Raw genomic sequence first — 24,537 nt, 5'->3', positions numbered from 1 at the left:
TGTTGATTTTCCTGTAATGTTATTTTAGCGAACTTGAACCACTTAATTTGGGCATATATCTCTTTACATGTTGAGATAGAGTATATTTTCTGTCATTTCAGTTTTCACCACATGTTCATGAAGACAATTAAACAAGCTGCAACTGAACTCCAGGGTCTTCATTTGTGGTTTAACTCGGTGTCACCAACAGCTACGTTGAAAACACTACAGTGAAAAGGCGACAATTGATTATTCTCCACGATCAAAATGGCATCCAGCAACAACTCCGCATGCAGCCGTTCTTCTGGATCAGCAGTAAGTGCTACTTACGCTCGAGCTAAAGCAGAAGCTGCTAAGGTGAGAGCATCTTATGCAACCAAAGAAGCACAGTTAAAAGTTGAAAGAGCACAAAGTGAATTGGAAAAAGCTAAAATAGAGGCAACATTGGAAGTGATAACATTACAAAAGGAAGCTGATGCTGCTGTGGCTGAAGCCCAAGTGCTGGAGGAAGCTGAAGCAACACAAGAGGAGCCCGACAGGAGAAAAGCTCTGTCAGAAAAGTCAATATTAGAACGTACAAGTGAATACGTACAATCTCAAATGGGCATAATACAATCTCCATGTCCTGAAAAAGCACCAACCACCTCTCGCCCACGAGTAAGCTCACTCGATACATTTGTATCATGGCATCCTCACGTTGAACACAGTGTAGAGCCACAACCCATCAGCTCTGAACAAAAGCTCACTAAGGACAATGTTGCTGCCCTAAATATGCCCAGTCAGACTATAAGTGAAATGAAACAAAACGCTCACTTCAACCCAACTTGCTCACCGTTCACGCCTCACCGCAACACCCCAGCCAGCATTTCATACCCAGTTGAGCCATTTGCACAATACATAGCAAGACGAGATCTGATCACTTCGGGCCTTTACCAGTTTGATGATAGGCCAGAGAATTATGGAGCATGGTACTCTTCATTTTGTAGTGCAACAGCGGATGTTCACCTAAGTCCCATTCAACAGCTAGATCTCATGACAAAATGGTTAGGGAAAGAGTCGAGTGATCAGGTAAAACGCATACGCTCAGTACATGTCAACAACCCTACATTGGCTCTACATAAAGCATGGGAGAGACTAAACGAATGTTATGCGGCTCCTGAAATAATCGAAAAGTCACTCTTCCAACGATTGGACAGTTTTCCAAGAATAACGGTCAAAGATAACATCAAACTGCGTGAACTAGGGGATCTACTACAAGAGATTGAAAGCGCCAAGGAAGATGGCTACCTCCCTGGCCTACAATATCTGGACACTTCTCGCGGAATTAGGCCTATTGTTGAAAAGCTCCCACACGGTCTTCAGGAAAGGTGGATGTCACATGGATCTCAATATAAAGAGGAAAATCGAGGCTGTTTCCCACCCTTTAAGTATTTCTGCCAATTCGTGTGCAAAGAGGCTAAGAGACGCAATGATCCAAGTTTCCACCAACAATACGGCCAAACACACTCAAGACCAGAAAAGGATTCAAAGAACTTTTTCTCTAGTAAACCTATTACTGTACACAAAACCAATATCTCTGTCCCCAACAACGACTTTAACAGGAACTGCCCACTGCATAATAAGCCACACCCACTCAAAAAATGCAGGACGTTTCGGAACAAACCACTCACTGAAAGGAAGGCCTTCCTCAAAGAGAAAGGAATATGCTTTAAATGCTGCTCTTCAGTCACTCATCTTGCAAAGGACTGTAAATCTGCAGTAACATGTTCTGAATGTGATAGCACAAGCCACGATACAATCATGCATCCTGGTTCTCCAGCCCAGATCAACAAGGCTCCCTCACTGGCACAAGAGAATGGCGGGGAGGGAGAAAACAGTCCTGACACAGTTGATGTCATAACAAGCTGCACAGATGTGTGCGGACCAGGTCAGTGGGGTCGTTCATGTTCTAAGATATGTCTTGCGTGGGTGTACCCTTTAGGTTGCAAGAACAGAGCAGTCAAAGCTTATGTAATATTAGATGATCAGAGCAATCGTTCCCTAGCCAGGCCAGAGTTTTTTGAACTTTTTGACATTAAAACTGAACCTTTCTCCTACAATCTCAGAACATGTTCTGGTGTGGTAGAAACATGGGGCAAAACGGCTCAAGGTTTCCAGATTGAGTCACTAGATGGGTCGGTAGTTATTCCTCTACCCCCGCTCATTGAGTGTCAGGACATTCCCAACAACAGAAGTGAAATCCCAACCCCTAGCGCAGTACTTCACCAGCCACATCTTCAATCCGTAGCAAAGTACCTCCCAGAACTAGACCCTAAGGCTGAAATACTCTTGTTACTTGGGCGAGATGTTTTACGGGTGCACAAGGTCAGGCAGAGGGTTAATGGCCCTCATAATGCTCCATTTGCCCAGCGTTTAGATCTAGGATGGGTTGTAGTAGGGGAGGTTTGTCTGGGTAATCTTCATAGGCCGACCGTCAGCACTCTAAAAACAGTTGTCTTAGAAAATGGTCGCCCAACAGTTTTTGAGCCATGCAACAGTCTTCTGCAACTCAAAGAAATGCCACACACGAATAGACTGAGTAAAGCACCTGAGCAAGCCTTGGGACAAGCCGTTTTTAACCGGACGGAAAATGACAATAAACCAGCTCCTTCAATACAGGACGCCATGTTTATCAAAATAATGGACAATGCTATGTACAGAGACGAGGACAACAGTTGGGTCGCCCCACTTCCGTTTAAAGAACCTCGCCAGCGGCTGCCAAACAACAGAGAACAAGCACTCACAAGATTCTCATCCTTAAAACGCAACCTAAACAGAAAACCAAGAATGCAAGACCAATATGTGGCCTTCATGGGAAAGATCTTTTCTAATGGTCATGCTGAGTTGGCACCCCCACTGAAAAAGGATGAGGAATGTTGGTATCTTCCGACATTCGGAGTTTATCACCCACAAAAGCCAGATCAGATCAGAGTTGTTTTCGACTCTAGTGCTCAGTACCAGGGTGTCTCACTTAACAATGTCCTCCTTACTGGCCCTGATCTAAATAACACACTCCTTGGTGTTCTTCTCCGCTTCCGGACTGACAGCATTGCAATCATGGCAGATATACAGCAAATGTTTCACTGTTTTATGGTGCGTGAGGACCACCGTAACTTCCTCCGTTTTCTTTGGCATAAAGACAATGATTTAAACAAGGAAGTTATCGATTATCGCATGAAAGTCCATGTATTTGGCAACTCACCATCTCCTGCTGTTGCTGTTTACGGACTTCGCAAGGCCATCAGAGTAGGTGCAAAGGAATATGGTGCTGATACTGTCAAGTTTGTGGAGAGGCACTTTTACGTAGATGATGGCTTGGTTTCTGTTCCTTCTTCAGCTGAGGCAATAGACTTGCTTCAAAGAACACAAGCTTCACTCGCTGAATCTAATTTGCGCCTGCATAAGTTTGTTTCTAACTCACAGGCAGTTATGCAGGCCTTCTGCCCAGAAGACTGTGCAGCAGTCGTTAAAGACTTAAATTTAAGTGGGGAAGAAATACAGTCCCAGCGAAGCCTTGGTCTTATTTGGGAAATGACAACTGACACATTCACTTACTCAGTAGCCGACACAAACAGACCATTTACCCGACGTGGTGTTCTCTCATCCGTCAACAGTGTCTTTGATCCCCTGGGCCTATTGGCACCAGTCACAATCCAAGGAAGAGCTCTGCTCAGAGAACTCACTTCTGAATGTTCAGATTGGGACACACCCCTTCCAGAGGACAAACAAAGTAACTGGGAAACATGGAAGAATTCCCTTCAGGACCTAAAGGAACTACATGTCCCTAGAACTTTCACATCTACTTCTCTCAGTCAAGCGACGCATAAAGAACTGTGTTTATTCTCAGACGCATCAACCAAGGCCATAGGGGCCGTAAGCTATTTAAAGGCAACCCAAGCAGATGGCAAGGTTGAGGTTGGATTCATAATGGGCAAGGCAAAGCTAACTCCCCTGTCAGAACCAACCATACCAAGACTTGAACTCTGTGCAGCAGTCTTGGCAGTGGAAATGGCTGACCTCATTCAGGACGAGTTGGACTTACATTTTGATGCAATACACTTTTATACCGACAGTAAGGTGGTGCTAGGCTACATCTGCAACGACTCTAGAAGATTCTATACATATGTCCACAACAGAACACAGCGCATTCGCCAGTCGTCAAAGCCAGAACAATGGCACTATGTGCGTACAGAGGAAAACCCAGCAGACCATGCGTCGAGGTCATTGTCAGCAGCTCAGCTAAAAAGGTCAACTTGGTTCACCGGACCATCCTTCATCCGCCATCCTCCTGCAGAGATACCACACGTGAGTGAAATCTTTGATTTAATCGAACCTGACAAAGATTCAGAGATTAGGCCAGAAATCAGAACTTATGTTACTCACCTCCGAGTACTCAACAGTGAACGTTTCGAGCGCTTTTCTACTTTCAAGTCCTTAGTCAGAGCTATAGCAAACCTTATCCACATCGCAAAATCTTTCAATGGGACTAATCCAAACAGCAAATGCAAAGGCTGGCACAAATGTCACCTCCCGCGAACTCCAGAGGAGATAGCTCAGGCAAAAACTGTCATCCTCAAAGAGACACAAAAGGCTCACTTTGAAAAAGAACTTTCTGCCCTTAATGCTGGTAAGCCAATCTCAAAGCAGAGCCCTCTACAAAAGCTCAGTCCAATCCTGCAGGATGGTCTCATCTCTGTCGGTGGCCGACTCAAACACTCAGAAATTGAGAACTTGGAAAAAAGTCCATTAATTCTCCCTAAACACAGTCACATCTCTCTCCTGCTCACTCGTCATCACCACGAGCTAGTGGAACATCAAGGCCGTCATCTGACGGAAGGAGCCATCAGGGCTGCAGGACTGTGGCTTTTAGGGTGCAAAACACTTGTCAACTCAGTGATCCACAAATGTGTAACCTGCCGCAAATTGCGTGGGAAAGTAGAACAACAACTCATGGCGGCTCTACCACCTGAACGCCTAAAGACTTGTTCTCCTTTTACTTATGTTGGCCTCGACGTTTTCGGGCCCTGGACTATTACTGCCAGACGCACCAGGGGCGGACTAGCTGAAAGTAAGAGATGGGCCATTATGTTTACCTGCATGAGTTCAAGGGCTGTCCATATTGAGGTAATCGAATCTCTAGACACCTCCAGCTGCGTAAATGCCCTCCGTCGCTTCTTTGCTCTAAGAGGTCCCGCCAAACAGTTGTTGTCAGATCGGGGCACCAATTTTGTTGGGGCTTCCAAGGAACTAGGAATGGACAAATCAATGCAGAAGTATCTAACAGAGCAAGGTTGCAGCTGGGAGTTCAATCCTCCACATGCGTCTCACATGGGAGGTTCTTGGGAGCGCATGATCGGAGTTGCCCGCAGAATCCTGGACTCCATGTTGCTGCGAAATAAGATACAGTTGACTCATGAGGTGCTATGCACACTCATGGCCGAAATAACAGCCATCATAAACGCAAGGCCACTTGTCCCAGTGTCGTCGGATCCAGAGAACCCCTTTGTTCTATCCCCATCGATGCTCATTACACAGAAATCTTGCCTTCAACCTCCACCCGGAGACTTCTTGGATAAAGACCTTTACACCAAACAATGGAGACAAGTTCAAGCTCTTTCCAACCAGTTTTGGACACGCTGGAGGCATGAGTATTTGCCCACATTGCAACAAAGACAGAAATGGACTGTATCATGTAGAAACCTTCAAGTTGGTGACCTAGTTCTGCTAAAGGACGCGCAAGTTACACGCAACAGCTGGCCCATGGCAAAGGTTAATGCAACATTCCCAGGCAAAGACAGTCGAGTAAGAAAGATCGAGGTAAAGGGATGGAGTCAAGGTTGTGTAAAGACATTCATGCGACCAGTTACAGAAGTTATCCTTCTCATGCCAAAGGACTGAATGTTTAATGGATTGTTTAGTATAGTGGCCTCCTTAGTGTAGTGGCCAGGCGGGGAGTGTGTTGTCCTTAAGACATTCCTATAAATAAGTAAGTTCATAAGGTTGAATAAATAATTCTAAAAGTATTTCATTGTAATTAAAATGATTGCAAGTTGTTTAGACAAACAATTTATGCTTTATATAAGTTTTTATAAAGAATGCTTTATCGGTAAATTCTACTTCCGGTTCCGGTTACCTACTTCCGGTTCCGGTTACGTACTTCCGGTATTCCGTTTTTGCTAAAAACAAAGGTTCACATGCAAGAGGCAGCATGGAAATGTTATCCGATGCCATCCACTCTGAATTATCATGCAGGAACGCCGTAAGTTACATCATATGGCAGTTTATACTGTTTAGTTGGATGTTATTGTTGATTTTCCTGTAATGTTATTTTAGCGAACTTGAACCACTTAATTTGGGCATATATCTCTTTACATGTTGAGATAGAGTATATTTTCTGTCATTTCAGTTTTCACCACATGTTCATGAAGACAATTAAACAAGCTGCAACTGAACTCCAGGGTCTTCATTTGTGGTTTAACTCGGTGTCACCAACAGCTACGTTGAAAACACTACAATGTAGTTAATTAACATTAACTCGCTAAAATTGGTAGCCATAAGTATCTATTCATTCATGCTATTCCATTGGCTGACCAGTTGATTTCCTGGTCTGCACTAAACAGTAGAACAAGTATCTTCACGGCAAACATGAAAAAAGATTATTTATAATCTTTTTTGAAAACGTATAAATATTTTTATGAAAAATTTTTTTTTTATAAATTTTATTTTTTACCACAAACATCTTCAGGTTGATTTTGCTAAAACTTGCAGATTTCTATATATTCCTTTGCCACAGGGGTTTTCAATGAATGCTTACATGAGTATGTGTCGTTGAGGAATATGGTAAACAGAAACATACTTCCAAATCCAAAGTGCTTTTTTCTATACATGACTTGTGTGTTATTTCATTTCAACATGATTCAGGAGTTCTTGGCCTCTGTGCAGATATGACTCCTTAAAATTAATCACTTCACTAGAAGCTCGGACTCCACCCTACTCCAGTTGCCAGTACACTAGAGCCACGCATGCTGGCGCACCAACAGCAGCACTGCCGCCGCCATTTCCTCTCAGGAAATGAATTAGGACTCCGATTGGCTTCAGTTGCAGTCTGGCTGGTGATAAGGAAAAAATCTGATTGGCACAGAAGCGACAGGCCTTAGCCGAAGAGCGGGTGGGGCGGGGTGGCGACGCTCGAAATACAAAACAGTGCGCAAAACATCTTTGGCGCGCCGCCACGCATCCGGGTCGTCCGGATTCTGATAAAGCCACCAGCTCAGGTGGCTTAAAGCAGCAGATTTATTTCATGAGAGGGACTTGGCCGGCGGACAGAGGCAAACATGCAGAGCGAGAGCGGAGCGTGACTAGTGTGCAGAATGCTGACTCATTTTCCTCCGAGGGGAACACAAACGTCCAATGTAAGAAGCTCTGAACTGGAAAGGAGGAATAAAAAATCGTCGTGGTTAATATCTAAGCTATAACTTCACTGACAAGTTTTCAAAGGAATATATATATATATATATATATATATATATATATATATATATATATATATATATAAGGCTTACACAGGAGTAATGCTTAGATCACTTATTCGGCCAAACATTGTTACCATGACAGTCAACAGTGGCGATGTGTTCGTCCGTTTAGCTTGTCTGGAGGAAATGCAGCAACCTTCTGAAAAAAAATAAAATAAAATAAATAAAAAAGGTAAGAATACGTTCTAAATGGATGAAGTGAAAAAGTTTGGCAGCAGTGGCGAGTTTTTTGAGTTCAGTTGTTTTAATGGGAGTTTTATGTAATAAGGTGGTTTTTACTTGTATTTTAAGACAAAGTAGTGAATAATAGTTTAGGTGCTTGTCTCTGCCATCTTTGCACATTTGGAATGTGTTCACACCAGCTCTGTTTAGTCCACTTTAACCGAACTCCAGTTTGTTTGCGTAGGTGAACTGGTCCGCCTAAAAACCTAGGCCTCGGTTCGGGTTGGAGTGAACTCTGGCGCGGTTCGGATGTGTGTGCGGACGCCAAGCAGACCGGAGACCACTCCCAAAGCAGGAAGAGGACTGAAGAGCAGGGCGTTGTGGGTAAATACAACCATAACAAATGCACAAGTCTAGAAATGGCTCATAAACTTTTAGCAATGACAAAAGAGGAATCCTACATCTGCTAAAATCTGACCTCACTTCATTTTCATTTCTTAAGAAGGAAGTTACGCTCGCGTCTTTGGCCATTTTTGTCAGTGGTTTGTTGTGCAGACGTGAAATGTAAAACAAATAAAAATAAACTAAATCACATGTGGACCTCTAACCCTGCATTACAAGCTGCAATTCTATTAACCTTAAATTTGACATTTAAAAAATAAATTTGCTCAGAGGAACCAAAATGTTTTGGTTGCTACGGTGAGGTGGTTTTTCGAAAATAGTGCATTTTGCAAAACTGCTATGAAACAACAAACAACAACGTTTGGCGCACGTTTGTAATGGAAACGCAGCTGCTGGAGGTCAGGCTTCCAAACCTGAACTGTGTTTTTTGGGCCTACATTAGCATATTTAATGTAAATACTGAATAATGTTCCATCAATTTTTTTTCTACTTATTTACACTTCTGCCGAATATGGTGAATATTATTTTTAAACTGATCAAGGGCGACATTTTACCCCATTAGAATCCTATATAGACATTTTATGCATGAAGAAAAATAATAGAAAGAGATTAAAACCTGTTAATGTTGGCTGTCTGAATGAGTCAAACGTGTTTTTTTTTGTCTTTATATTGACCCGTTTCAGATTACATTCAAATCCCAACACACTGACGTGTGTGGCTGTAACCTAAAGAAGTTCATGGAGTGAGTACGAGTGTTTCTGCCAAGTTCTTCACAAGGTAGATCTCAAAAGGTAATCCTTTAATGGCAAATGCACCAACAACAAAAACCCCTTCCAGCTCGTGAACAACTGCTTCCTTGCTTTAGGGTGTAAGCTGACCGTGGCTCCCTGTTTGGTTTCCATCGTTGCCACGAGGCTTCGCGGCAAAACTCAGCACCGCTCTTCGGAGAAATGTTTCTCTTGCTAAAACTGCAGACTGCTGACTCTCCCGGGTCGGAGGTGTAGCCTTACACTCCGACTGTCAGACAAGCGGCTCAGACTCGCACAATAGCGAAGTGACGCAGCGTGGACGGAGGAACAGAAGGAGAGCGGAGGGGGGTGGAGGGATACCGTCTGAGTGTGAAAAGAGAGAGGATGAGGGAAAAGGGAAAGTCAGAATAAGACAATAAGCATGACAGGTGGAAACCAAGAAATAATAGAAATATAAGCGACAATTTTTTTTTTTATCCAAAGGCAAGGTGAAATATTGCAGTCAGTGTGTTCCTCTTATTCGTTTTTGCACATATGGAGATGATTTCTTGCAGTGGTTCAGGCTTCATGAAATGACAGCCAGATGCGTTGACTTAAGAGTTATGTTTTGTTGGCTGAGTATGACTCCCGGCTACAAGATGTTGTGGCTTACAAGGTATGCCCCGACAAACACGCCGGCGTCTGAACCCTTCGCACGGAGCTCCGCGCCCTCTGTCACCATCCCGCCACGCCACCCCCCCTCGCTCGTTATTAGTCTTTGGTTGCCGATTGTCAATCACCAGCCAGTGACTTTTAAGAGGCGAGCTGGAACGGCTCCGGTGGAAACTCAAGAGATTGACGTTGACTCGAGGCGAGCAGGCGAAGCGAAGTGGCCCGAAGACGGAGTGCGAAGCTGGATGGAGGCAGAGGAAAAGGGCTGAAGAGCTGAAAGACCCTTGCTGATCGTTTTAGAAGAAGAAAAAGTCAACGTTCCGAAAATAAACCACAAAAATTATTGCAACCCCTGGGAAACTTGTTAAAAGCTCATAAAACTAAAGTCTACTATAATGCATGAGGCTGTAATGGAGATCCAGTTTGCAGGGTTTCTTCTCCCCCCCCTTTCCTTTAGCCGAGCAGTGTTCTTAATTTTTTTATTTTCTTACCAAAAGAATGGAAGCGAGAGGTTTCAAAGTCCAAGAAGAACATCTCCTAGACGCATATGAGGTTAAGATTTAAGGCGGTGACTTAGAAAATAGTAATATGAAGTGATACATGTTGCTGTGATAGACAAGAAAGGACATGAGATAATGAAACAGTAACCACACTTTTTTATTCAGATTTCTAACAACTAAACCGTCTCTGGACATGTAGACTATGTTCTATCAACGTAGCTTATGATTATCACCAATAGCAAGAAAATAATAAGTAGATGTACTTACCACAGATAACAGTGCTGTTTTTTGTGATAAGCTACTTTTTAAGATAAAATAATTGGTTTTGTTGTAATTGTTAAAAGGGGTTAAAATTATGTGTTTTCTAGTCACATAGTATCACCTTATAACATAATCAAGTCACTATGTTTTTGTCAGTTGTTATAAAAATGCTATATATATATATATATATATATATATATATATATATATATCAAATATGACTTGAAAGAAACTTGACTTTGTAATTTAACATCTTGAAATTGGGGCCGCCTCTTTAAAAACTCCTGCTCTTTCTGAAACGCCGCCTGCAGGAAGTCATCACAACATGGCTCCTCTATTAACCCTAAAACAACCTTTTTACCAGAAGAAGAAGCACCCCCCGCAACTCTCCCACTCAGATCCTTCAGACTAGCCAGCAGCAATTAGCAAACACCTGGTGGAACCGAGCATCTGCTGAGCTCATTGGATGAGCTACATCTCAGAGGAACGCTGGTAAAAATGATGATAAAGGGTTAATGGAGGAGGGAGGTGACGACTTCCTGAAGGCGGAGTTTCAGAAAGAACAGGAGTTTCTTAAACAGACAGAGGCTCAATTTCAAGGTTTTTAATGACCAAATCAATGACATTTTTTCATTTTTGACCTATATAGCATTTTTAAATAAAAAAAGAAGGTAACATAGTTACTTGATTGTGCTATAAAATGCCTAGAATATACATATTACTGCCCCTTTAAACAGGAGGTAAAAAAAAATACATCTTTTATTTTTGTAAAATAAGTTCCTTTTTGTGGTAACCTATCTGTACTCATCTGTGCTTTTACCAGGTTTTCTTGCTAATGATGGATGGAACATACGTAACACTGCCCCTTATGGAATCTCATATTCTTAAGAGTTGCCGAAGACTTTACGCAAACTTTCCTTTTTAAAACTTGTCCAAAAAAAAAAAAAGAAATTAAATAATGCAAAACAAAACCACGCATTCTGCTCCGCGTCAGTCTTTCACATGAAACCGAATGAAATGGATTTGGTAGAAGGCAGTGTACATGTTGCATCAATCAGAACTCCCACCCACCTCTCCCCCCAAAACACGCAGCCACACACATTGGCCCATGTAGGGACAAATTGGAGCTGAGCATGGTCTGAGTCAGAGCGGTCCGAGGCGACTTGGCTACCAGGCCTGCTCTGCGTTCAGCCTAAACGCTTCTGATAGGCCTCGCTTGAAAAACGACATGGTGTTGAAGCGGTGGAAATCGAGAGCCGCTGGCACGGCGTGTTGTTTTAAGTAGCGGGCAGAAAAGGGGGGGAAAAAAAGGGAAAAGTTAAGGGGGCGGGGAGACTGTCTACAGGCAGAGCACAGAGAAAGATGAGACCCAAGAAATCGCTAAAAGTACGACACGTTCCATCCATCTGTCAAAAATGTAATCCAATCTTGTTTCTACTTTACATTTGCTTCGTTTTCTGAAATATTTGGACAAAAAAAAATTATCTCTACGGTTTTAGTTTCTATGTAAAAATGAGCTTTTTCTCCTGAGTTGATGAATTTATTGTTATATTTCAGTTCAACTCAACACACGACAAAAGAGATGTAAAGTTTCGCATCACAATTGAAAATACATATATTTTTTTTTAAATCAAGCGCGCGCGTTCCACCTCCGCGAGCAGCTCGGTTCCTCGCCGACACCGTGGCGATGAGAGCTGTGATTGATCAGCTTTTCCAGCAGGAAATGAGAGGGCATCTCTCAGAGGGCCTGTTTAAACAGCCAGTTATACGGTTACTGAGTTGTTCCAGGACAGCCTGTCACGTGAGGCGGCCGAGGCGCCCCGCGCGCTCCGGCCGACGTGAGTCAACGCTTCCCTCCCGGGGTCGGACGTCTCCGAGGCGCTGCTACCCACCAGCCCCCCACAGTCGTCATTATTGACTGTGCATGTTAGCAGTTTATATCTGACGTTCCTCAGAAGAAACTGGCTCTTTGGAGTCAAGATTTAATCATGTATTCAGTGTCTGATCGCATGTATATGTACTTTTCAGTTACATGATTTGATGGCTGTTCCCCCCCTACACACACACACACACACACTCTTGTGTCTCCACGTTTGACGTGGTGAATCTGCTCAGAGTGTCCGGGTCCGTTCCACATCGCTTTCCCAACCACATTCCAATTGTACATTTGATTCGATTTGCAAAAATCTGATTTCATGCTATTATTTGCAATTGGGGCCTTTTAAGGTTAAAGTGGATATAAAGCATGGATTGGGTTCGGTAATCTGAACTGAACAATTTCTGAGAGCAGTCGGTGAAAGTTGTTAAAGTTCGGACTTCAGACGCTCAAAACGCCAGCTGTGATTTCTGCTTTGGCCAAAACGGAAAGTGCTTCACGAAAGTATTCACCACCTTACGAAAAATCTTCCATTTTGTTACTTGTGTGACGGGTCACTCAATATGTAATCGCAATAAAGCATATATTGCAATTACATATGTACAGTTTTCACGTTTTCTTTATAAATAAAACTCACATTATTTAGTATTTGTTTTTATTTTAGCCCCTTTGTTTATATTGCAAAAAGATTTAGTGCAGTCAGTTGCCTTTCTCAGTAAATAGAGTAGAAAAGAACTTTGCATTCTTAGTGATGGAGAGGCTAATGGTAACATTGGAGGAGCTGCAGAAATCCACCGCTCAGGTGGAAAAGTCTATTAAGAGCACAACTAAATTGTACAATAACCAAATCTTGCTATTGTGGAAAAGGAGCGAAAAGAAATCTGGACGTTGTTCTGTTTGCAGTTTTGCTGTATGCCACACAAAGGACAGACACAAACAAATTCATCATAAAAAGTAACTGCAGACGTTTAGCTAACTTCATCAAGCCTACGCCAGAGACCAAATGGATAGCTGTACTACCTAAAGCTACAGTGACTGGGCAAAATACTGCGAACATATTGTTTAAAAATGCTCACAGCTCTCGACTTTAATAGTTCAAACACCAAATTTATCTTGACATACATCAATACACACAGTGAAAACTGTCTTTGGTCTTCAGTAGAAGCCAATGAATGAAGGAAAATTAATAAAAATAAAATTAATAGGTACATTACGGTCAAATACATTTACGTTTGTGGTCCGAACTTGAAAAACTGAAAAAGTTCACGGTGTGTCAGTCCTCTTGGTGGACACGCGCCTAGCATGGGACAGCATAGCCTAGCTGAAAGCAGTGTCGGTTGAAATCCAAGGCCAGTCTTCATGTTGGGAATGGCAACAAGGCATGGCAGTCTGACCTGAGCGTCTGCTTTGCCTCCTCATGATAAATGGGCTTTAAACGGATATTTGCAGCCAGTTAGTGTCTCGCAAAAATTCATCATGCAAATGCTAGTGGAAGAAAACAGCCATTTGTGTCCAGAGTTTGCCCATTTAGCCTTGGCAGAGTGAGCAAAATCTTGCTCCTGTGCAGCACATTACCTGTCAGGTTATGCTGCAGCTGCTGGAAAGCACTGATGTTGTCCTCCGCGGCCCATGATGCATGGTCACAGCTAATCTGAAGATATTCAATAGAGCATTGATCCAGGACCAATGTTCACATTAGTATCCATAGTGTTGATATTTAGATCTAAGCGCCCATCCCTGCCGTTCAGAACATCCGGAAAGTATTCACAACACTTACATTCTTCTATATTTTAGGTCACATCCTTATTCTAAATTGTTTTAAATTAATCTCCTTCCTTAAAATTCTACACCAGCGTGTCATCCTTAAAAAGTCTTAATGTCATGTCCTAAAATTAAGGTCTTAAAACATCTTAAATTCATTGGGGAAAAACAGTCATTTGACCTTAAGTACTTTAATCATAGGTCTTAAATCTTGTCATGGCAGGACCATTTATTATCATATGTTGTATGCATTTTTCGTGAGGGATTTTTCTGTCAGGTAAAATTTTGAGTCACATGCAGACATCTTTAGTGTGTTCTGTGACTCCGACAGTTGAGGCTATCGCTAACGTGCTGCTAATAGCTAGCAATAGCTAACTATTAGCTAGAAGAACTATACACAGAACAAAACTCAGTAACCAAACTAAGTGTGGAATTTGTATTAATTAGTTTTTGCCCTGTTTTTGAGAAGCTGCCATTCTGCCAATCAACACAAAGTTCTAAGCGAGACGGAGCCACTGAGAGTGAGAGCTGAGCAGCGAAAGGGAAAAAAGCAGAAATCACCTCACAAACTCTGGAATCAGAGGTTTAGTGGATTTTAAATACAATAATCCAGGACCAGTCTGACGTATTTTAAGAATTTTGTTTCAACAAAGTTATTACTATGGAGAAGATGGAACCAAAACAAAACAGAGAAATATAAAATGTGATTTTCTTTTGCACATTTCTATTGCGATAGAAGTCTTAAATTTAATTCACTTCTCATTTGTTTTTTAAAAAAAAGGTCTTTAAAAGTCTCAAATCTGAGTTGGTTGTACATGGAGACGCCCTGCAAGCAAAAATACCCCATTATAACAAAGAAGAGTTTTTAAATGTTTTAGGAAATTTATGAAGAAAAAAAAAAAATCACATTTACGTAAGCAAATAAAATGAAAAAAACAAAAAAAAAACCCTGAAACGTTGTGAATAGTTTCCGGATGTACTGTCACATTTGACAGTTAACATTCTCAAGGAAAAAAAAAAACAGACTACTTGATAAAAGAATGAAAAGAAAATACTTGCAGTAAACCTAAGCGCTTCCTCTTAATGCGAACCAGACCGAAAGCTTCAGCTCCAGTCTGTGCCAGGTTGATTCCACCACTGAGGCACGAGCCGCCGCAGCACAGGATGCAGGGGAAATAAAACCCTCAGTATTAGCCCACTCAACGCTGCATATTAATCAGCATTTAATAAAAGGAAAATAAATCGCCCTCCACTCCAAATATTATGAGTGACGCTGGCCTTGTTTTGATTTTTCATGCAAGGATCTAAACTAAACAACTCTAGTGAAAAAAGGAAGGATGGAGGAGAGGAGGGGGCGGTGAATATATATATATTTATATATATATATATATATAAAACTGAGTGGTTACTGTATGTGCACAAACAAAAAAAATCTGAAATGGAACAAACAGGAGGAGTTCTTACACCAGTTTCCTAATTATTAAGATCTTTCCTGTCCAGATGGCTTAATTTCCTCATGTGTGATTAAAACTAAAATGGAAATCACCTCCGATTACGACTACATGGGCGTTTAGAATACGAGCGAGGGTTTGACAGGGACATAAATCAAAGCTGCTATCCGCAGTTATATCTGTTTATTATTTCATGTTTTTTTCTTTTTTTGAGGTAAATTGCTTGCAACCACCATTTATGCTCATGTTAAGTCCATGCGCAAGCGGCGCTACCAACCAAATACACAATGACACATTATATGGTAGCAGTGGAAGTGAGTTTCACGTCTTACAGGTAACGGCACAGTGAAAATACTGTCTGCTACCGAGTTTTATTGCAAAGTACTTGGAAATAGTCTGAGATGAAAAACAAAAATTATAAAATTTTGATGTTGGGAGAAAAATGGCCACACTGTACAGCTACAAACGAACGAGAAAAGTGATGGTGTATCCCCACCTCATGCTACGTGGACAAGTGGGTTTAAAATGACGGCTGGAGGAGGACAAAAGATGGAAAACCTTTATTTATATAGTTGCGAACGCCTCAAAAGAAAAGTTAAAAAAAAAAGAAAAAAAAAAAGTTATGGTTTGTGGGGGTGCGCAATCAAAATCGTTTGTTTCCAAAAGCAGGAAGTGGACTATAGTGTAGGGCATTCTGGGTAAATAGAACCAAAACAAATGTTAGCAAACTAACGCTGGCGGCAGAAACGGCTCGTGATCTTCTGCAACTGATGGGATCTGACGCCACTCCTTTTTGTTTAGGTTTTGTAAGGACGTTGCGCTAATGTCTTCTTCAGAAGTTGTCATGTCGTTTTCTTAAGTGGTTGTTGGTGCAGCGCCACCACAGGTGAGGAGAGGAACGGGTTTCTCGAAAAGGCTCGATCGTTTTGACTCGGTGCGGAGTGAACGCGAACTGGAGCAGCTGAAAATGTGACAAATGTTGGAAGTTTGGTCCCCAATCGAACCGACAGCCTTAGATACCTAGAACGATGACGAGAAATTATGAGGATTTTAGAAATGCTGTTGACGATAAACGTTATTATTGTGCAAAATTTTAATTGAGTGTATGCACAACAAAAACATTTTTTATTAGTGTCCACACACGGATGGATGTTTAAAGACTATTTAGTCTTTTCATTATGATGATTATCTAGTTATAGCGAATAAAAACATGACATTTAAAATTAGAATATTACATCACTCCGATAAAAAAGTATTTTTTAAAAAATGAAATATGAGCTTAATGAAAAGTGTGCTTAATGCCACACTTGAAGGTGGTTATTTTCAAAACATACTTTTAATCCGACAAACGGGCCTCGTCTGACAGCATGTTATAATTTATTGAATATGACTGCAGATGTCAGTATGCAGTGAGTTAGCAGAAAAGTGAATGAAACCTCAGAGCGGGGAAAGACTAACAGTGAGTCAGACGGGCCTCAGGTTTTAGCTGATTCCAGCCATTTGAAAAGATTCAGACAATCTAACCAACCACCTTGAAAAAACATCTGTAAAGTACTTACTAACATCATGGAACATTTTAACAAAGGAAAACAGGGTTTTGTGTTCAGGGTACTCGCTCAGTAACAAAACGTGGCTGGTACGGAGCAAACCAAATTATGTTACACATGGATAAATGATTTATTATTTTCATAGTAGTTACACAAATAATGAATGAATCTCTTCATGCTGATGGCTGCTGCCACTGCTGGGGAAATATATGATAAAACTTGTTACCTGTAAATTTAGAGTTGTTTTTTTTCTTTTCATTTCTACCCCATTAAGTTTAAAATCAGCCACCATAATAACACTGGTGTGATGTAAGCTTATTACAAATTATGGTATTAATAGTAGTTATGTTACATACATAAGAGTAGATGAGGATAGATAAAGAATCTAGTGTTGAGGGGGGGACCAAATGAAAATCTGCTTCGGGCCCCAAAAAGGTTTGGACCGGCCCTGAATACACTTCTTTATTGGAAGTGAAACAACAAATCTGGTGAGCTGGTTATGATTTCAGTCTATTTAACTGTTAAGAGTGACATTTGTTTCTGTTTTTTAGAGAAAACTTTTAAGTTTAGACATTTGGCCTCTCAGGAAAAGCTGCTAACGGCAACTCCTGAGCTGCATCTCCGTAAGAACTAGTTTTTTTGTGACTGGACAAAAAAACCAATTAATTTATAGATACAACAAAACTGATACAGGGGGGAAAACTCATTTTTGTACTACCTCTGCATGCTACTAGAATGCAGCCCCGGGCTAAAGAGCTGCAGTTACGGCTCGTCTCGTTAACCCCCGGTGCCAAAACTAGGTGCAAAGTGTCTACGCAGCATTACGGCTCGGCCCAAAAATACTACGCAGACACACTTCTCTTTATACTGTATCTGCGAGTGCGAACAAGTCCGGCGCACACACTCGCTCAGATGCCACACCGAACACATGCTGACACACTGCAGTCCTTTTTACCTGCAGGCTCAGCTCTCGCCCCCCCCGAGCCAGCTCTCGGGTTACCTGTTTTCCTTCCAGTGAGTGTAAAGTGTATTCATATGCTCCTAAGAGGGCCGAGATTGGAAGGAGGCTGTTTTCCCAGTGATAAAAATCACTTGGCACCTAGCGAGGAGTCGGCATCTCGGCGCAGCGGCGCGCAGTGGAAGGGCACCGTGTCCGAGTCAGCGGAGCGCCCGCTCTGGCACGGGCTCAGTGTACACAGGCAGGAGAGGAGGACAAGCCGCACATGGGTCTGAAGCAACATTAGGGCCCGGCTACTTAACCGCCGGGTTAATAGGTTTCATAACTTTATTTTTAAAAGGAGAAAAAGGCAAACACAGGAAATAAATAGAAAAATCGCCCCAAGGAAAGTTCTTACGGCCGTTTCGGAGTACAGTAGCAGCTACTGTTCATGCGGCGCGTTGCGCTTCCTTTTCGCTACAATTCAACAATGTTAATGTGACTATATTGATGTAGTGAATATGGATATTTAATAAGTCAAGAAGTGTAATTTCTGAGCAATTTACAAGTGTTATCTAATTTTCCATAGGTGTAACAATACACCCAACTCATGAGGCCATCTTGTGTTCACAAGAATGATACAAATAGAGATTTTAGCTAGGATTTTATCCAAAATAATATCCAGTATTCCATCAGATGGTTTTTCACAGCAAAGCTTCATCCCCAGCAGACCAAAGGAAGCGGTTTGGTCGTCCATTTCTGCTGTGCGCCACTGTTTCTTGTGCGTCAGTTTTACTGGCGTACCAGGAACACATGAACACAAACGTTCTGGCCTGTGACTTTGATATGTAAAGAAAAAAAAAAGAAGCTTTTTATTAAAATTTTAACCTCTACATGTTAAATTTTTAAACTAATTTTCAAAATTGACAAAATGAATTAATCCAAATGAAGGTGCTAAAGTAATGGCCTTATATAAAACCTTCAAAAAATAAGGAGCAAACAAACGTAAAACCTTTCTGAGACGCTTGATCATGACAGTTTGCAACCTCTACATCTTGTTTATTACAGCCATGCATGGGATCAACATCTGATGAAATTATGCCTTGCATAGCCTGGTTGATTTACTCCGAAATAGTGATGGAAACACCCCTAACTTGCATTTTCTTTTTTATGACATTTTAAATGTTCGCTCAAAATTCAGATAATAAATGGATGGAGACAAGTATGTTCAATCCATCCATTCTCTAACACCCTTGTCTCTAGTGGGGGCCAGAGGAGTGCCGGTGTCTATCTCCAGCTAACGTTCAGGGCGTGAGGCGGGGTCACACCCTGGACAGGTCGCCAGTCTGTCGCAGGGCAACACAGAGATAAACAGGACAAACGATTTCTTAATTAGGAAGACTTGCATAAAGTCTTAAGAAGGCAACACCTCTACCAGGCCTAGCTGGGATGCAGCAAACATGCTAGTTGCAAAGGTCAACCTACACGCCAGTTGAGACAGCATATTCTCTGATCGATCAATCAGTTCTTAAATAATGTGTATAACTTCATTTGTACTTATTTTCCATCTGGCTACGACAACTTAAACCTGAAATGTGTTTGAAAACACTAATTTCACTACTACTACTGTGGCTACAACATCACTAAAAAGTTATTTTCTTTGACCTCAATACGTTCAAAGAGCTGCTCCTCGTGTCTCACAAAGATCGTCTGTGCCAATAACCTCTGCATGTCCCCACCGCTATCATACAGGAAGTTATCCAAGCTTCCTATAAGCCTATATTACCCAGAGAGACGTCAATGGGTGTTAGCTGGTGTTTTTCCTGTGCATTAACACTGTGTACCAATGAATTTATTAAAAAGCGCCAGTTCCAAGCAAATTCACGAAATGCCAAAATAAAGGTCTCTGATATGAAGCAGTGCTGATATATGTTTGGCTGACGAAGTCAGTAATGCCTCGGAATTGGCATGTAGGCTAACTGCGCCGCCGCCGTTCCTGGAAACAGACGTTCCCCTTCGTCACCTCGGTCAGCTGATGCCCGACTCTTTCGTGCTCTGCTTGTAGAAGCTTAGGCTTCGGCTTCCTTATTGAGGCTCCCGACGTTGACTTGCAGGACAAATATAAGGAGCAACACAATGTCAAGTCTGGGCTAATCATGAGGGATTAGCTGCAATAAAGCAACACTTTCACCCTCGCACACTGAATCAATGTGTAATGTGTCTTAATGGTGGAGGTAAACTGAATACTTAGTTTCAGCACACATGGGTCTCCATATCATCATTGAAAGCCACCTACATCGCTACTCACGCTGCCAAACCACATGGCTGAATGAGCCTATGAGACACACAGAGTGTGTACTGTATGTATGGCCTTCTGGTCTTCCACCGCTCACTCACCACAGTGGGCTGGGACTTGACAAGGGGGTCCCAAGGATAGGGAAGGCAGTGTTACCTTCAGTTTCAGCCCACTGGGCTATGGCGGATTTAGGTATTATTCTATCAGGGTTAAATTTACATCTGAGTCTTTGTCACTCCCCCTCTGCGATTCTGTTGCGTTCTTCCTGAAAGCAAGACCTCTGATTTAACCTCTTTCCCCCTGAGTGGCAATATTTCAATCCTCAGATGTCCTCGCAGTATCGGTTCCTTCCTGATGCGAGCTGACACTTTCCACCCGCCCCACCTCGCTGTCCCGTCCTGATGAGAAAGACGTCAGCGGACATTCCTTCATTCCTGGGTACTGGATCCTGCTTTTATAGCAACCCCAGAGAGAGAAACACGATCCTTCTCAGTGTGTCTCTGGCCAAGTCTCATCTGTTTGTCTACATCTTTGTTTTCTCACCCACTGCAGTCATTCTCAAGCTTTTGCAATCATCTCCAGGTATCAACCCCACACCCCACATAAGATGGCGCGGGAGCTTTGTCATTGCTCAGCTGTTGGCCTGGCCTGCTCTTTGTCGATATCCACATGCACCCACCCTCTTCAACATCCCATCACTTTCCTAAGTCATCCAGCCTCCATCCAGCACCCAGGCCAAGTTCCGGCCATGACTTTCCGAAGGCAGCCCGTTGGACTCTGGTGCGACTGCGCCTCGAGGCAGGGGTCAACAAAGGTAGAGAGGAAGTAACTGGAGATTTTTAATTATGGGCTTCAGTGGTGCGATGAGCAGTTCAGCTAGTGGCTCCGAGTTAAAGAAGACGGGGGAAAAAACAGAGTTTAGCAAAGATCTTGAGTTTCAAAGGGCACTCTTTAAATTGCCACCTGGCAATGGTTTGGTATGAAAGAAGTGGCCATCTTTTCCAGCTAAATCACAAATTGAGGCAGCTTAAGAAAAGACTATGACATTCTCTGTAATTAATACCCTGTGGATTCACCCTATTTGCTTAGATTATAAGTATAGTCAATGGCTCAGAGTCTAATTGGCAGAGAGTAGATGGTAAATTAGACATGGCAAGCGAGTCTGTTCCTAAAGCAGAAATCAAGTCGTGCTGTGCAGGGAAAGAAAGACTCCAAGCTTTTATAGGTCGACTTATTCTTTTCTCTGTTGGGTAGTTTCTCATTTATTTTAGATGGCTAAAAGGCCCAATTTTCAGAACTCCACTCCACAGCAGCTATTGGCTGTTGAAAGTTACTAAATGACATTAAAGGCTCCTACATACTCGGACGTACTGTGCGTATTCTCATGATAAATTCCTTCATTTCCCACAATCCGAATGACTACGGGCAAGTTTGATCAGCTGGTTGGGCGCCTAGTAACCATCCTTTCCCACCAGGACAGCCACCTCCCAACCTTCTCAGCTCAACGTCATATACGAAACAATTTGACGTGAACATTGTTTCCCGCTGCAGTTTATGCAGCAGCGCCGAGTAAGTGTACGCAGTGGGGAAAACAATGACCTTTGTGTGGATGTGCCCAGCAGAGTTTGCCTCGAGTACGCACAAAAACCTCTGCGGCGTGAAGTACACACAACGCGACATCTGCTCCGATGTGTAGAACACCTGGACCGGGCCTGTTGGAAAAAAAAAACAACATACACAACAGTCACCACACTCTCACTGTGAAGGGAAAGTGTTGAAGCTTTTTTCGCCATATAATTTTAAAAGCTAGCCTCCTGCAAAAGGTAGTTCAGACTTCCCTACACTCCTGAGTGGATTGCTGTTGTATTGTGGTAGGATGAAGTCAAACTATTTGCAGTAGTGTAAAAAACCCAGTTGATCAGTTTATATCTCTTAAAAAGGTAACCACCATTCCTCAACGCCTTCTTGTACAACACTGAATTTTGGATTTTGAGGATGGGATTAATGAAAAACATCAACATTTTCTGCTTCGAATTTTCAAAGGGCCTTGCTCTTAAATTTTGTAATATAAAACTTTCAAATCTAACATAATCTATGTTATTAGATCAAGGAGTCAGGTGCTGTTGATAAGATTGTTTTTCTCCTTTTTCCTTGTGTTTGAATGACGCCACCTCAAACTCCAACTCTTTTTGCACCGTTTCAAGATCTTTTTTGCATGGTTGTACATGGAAAACCTACTATTACGGTGGTAATAGCTTGAGAAGCTATGAAGTAAGATATTTTGATGGCAGGAAATCAGACTGAGCAATTAATTGCAGCAACCTGTGATGTGGTCTCAGGGATTGCTGAGACGAGACAGGTCAAAACTGGGTGGGAGGAAATCTGGATTATCATTGAGGCAAGACGGATTGGATTTGGCTCCTGTCCAGCTGAGGATCAGACATTTTGAGCTAGAATTTCCATGGTTACCATCTTATTTCCCCTCCTCTTCTTGCAACACAAAGTTGTAAGACAATCATTATCCTGTCATTTCCTTTCGGGGGGGCTTTGTCTCACAAGTGATGTTCATGTCATGTACTAAGTAGGGAGCTCTTCAGAAGTCGTATATAATTTTGAGCTTCAAATGAAACCTCACAGACCAGTTGCTTGTTTTGAAATGGTAACAGGAGACTCCTGACAATAGACCCTCCCCTCTGAACACGACTTCCATCTGAACTCTATTTGGTGCAGAGCTACAAGTCACGGGCACAATCACAAGGAAGTCTGCGAGATAAAGCCTGCTCGGAAAAGCTTAGTTGGGAATTAAATGATCAGTGCGCCGCAGGATGACTTTGACAGTGAGGAAGCTCTGGAGGTGAAGAGTCCAGATGTAACAAATCAAGCCAGGACACGGTGCTTCGGCCGCTTTGGTTTGAATAAAGCGCATGCTCGAAAAGCCAGACAAAAGGATTACACATGCTCACCAGCAATGCGACTGGTGTTTTAATCGTGTGCAACAAAGTTTTCCTGCCTTAAATGGCAAAAAACGTATTGTTCTCCAAAGTAAAAGCAGGTCAGTCATAGACGGCCCTGAAATTCAGAACGCAATTTTGAGTTTCATAAATTTCGGATGGAATTCAAATTTTACAGCAAAACACATTTATGGTTTAAAGATGTGAGGCCGAACATTTCGATTCTGAACTGCGGGAGGTTAAACCAGGATGTGGGTTAATCAGGAGGAAGAGGAGAGAAGCAGATGCTTACTCGTAGAACACCCTGAACGAGCTGTCGGCAGTAAGAAAGGCCAGCGCCGGACATGCTGAAGCTTTAGCTTTAGTTTCCCCGTACTGCTCACCTGCTTTACATTTAAAGCCACGTGTTTCTGTCGGGAGCGGTTAGCTTATCTGAAGTTTAGCGCTGATCCGCCTCTATCTGCAAGCAGCCTAATTGGATAAATCTATACTTTTTTTTTTTTTTTATGCACTTCAGAAGGCAATTTAATCGGGGTAAGACAGACGGCCACTGTAATCATAGAGCACTTCTGCCTCAGACATACAGAGCAAACATGTCTGAGCTTCACCCATGGCATGTGTTCTAAAATGCCACGTTTACTGATCCAAATCTGATTTTTAGAACAACTTGTGATAATTAAATCCCTTAAATTTTCTCATACCCAACAAACAAAAAGAAATGACAAAAACTGACTAAAAGATCTATTTTGCAATGAACACTCCAGTTTTCTACAAAATATTGACCTTAATTTGACCAATTTTAATCACTTGTAATGCTTTGACAAATAACATTCTAGCTGAAAAGCAGGTGAGGTATGGCACAGTTTCAGGATGGCAAATGAGAAGGAAACTACTCACTTGTGTTAGCTTTAGACAGGCTAACAACTAGCATGCGAGGCTTGTCGCCCAGTGGATTGCTGATTTGTGTTTATTTCGTTTGTAAACCACTTTGTGATTCTTAATTTTAAAGTTGCTATATATTTAAAGTTGTACTTACTTTTCTGCCTTTGCTGGCCATTAGCACCGATAGGTTAGCATTTGCCCTTTAGCCATTAGCTAAATTGTAAGCCTCAATCAGAAGCTAACTTCTGCTTCGTGTAATACAGAACTTTTATGCTTGGCGTCACACTGGTTTACAGTAAACTCTGTCAAACGAACATAAGTAAAAGCCTCTAATGTATGACGTTTATAGATATAGATAAAAGTTTTCTTTGAAGTGGAAAGTACGAGTAGCAGGTGACATGCCAAGGCATGCTAGTTCCCTGCCTATCCAAGGCTAACACAATTATTTGTACCACCTTGTAATGCTGTGTAGACCCTCATTTTGATTTTTGTTTGAGTGGAAATGTGTCTCTTTTTTCCCTCTTCAAATAAAAAGCCAAAATGATCTTTTTGATGTTCAAA

The 24,537-nt window shown here is 42.1% G+C and overlaps 1 protein-coding gene across 1 annotated transcript; it reads left to right on the top strand.

The window, feature by feature from the left end:
- Positions 1–206: 206 nt before the first annotated feature.
- Positions 207–6,536, top strand: LOC116726697 (uncharacterized). The gene is made up of 2 exons (XM_032573526.1): positions 207–6,277; positions 6,425–6,536. Exon 1 carries the CDS (start codon positions 247–249, stop codon positions 5,914–5,916), a length of 5,670 nt encoding a protein of 1,889 aa, XP_032429417.1. The 5' UTR covers positions 207–246; the 3' UTR covers positions 5,917–6,277; positions 6,425–6,536.
- The last annotated feature ends 18,001 nt before the right edge of the window (positions 6,537–24,537 follow it).

This window comes from Xiphophorus hellerii, chromosome 10 (genome assembly GCF_003331165.1).
Source record: "Xiphophorus hellerii strain 12219 chromosome 10, Xiphophorus_hellerii-4.1, whole genome shotgun sequence".
NCBI lineage: Eukaryota > Metazoa > Chordata > Actinopteri > Cyprinodontiformes > Poeciliidae > Xiphophorus > Xiphophorus hellerii.
Note: the sequence above shows the minus strand (reverse complement) of the source record. Positions and strands in the feature narration are given on the sequence as shown.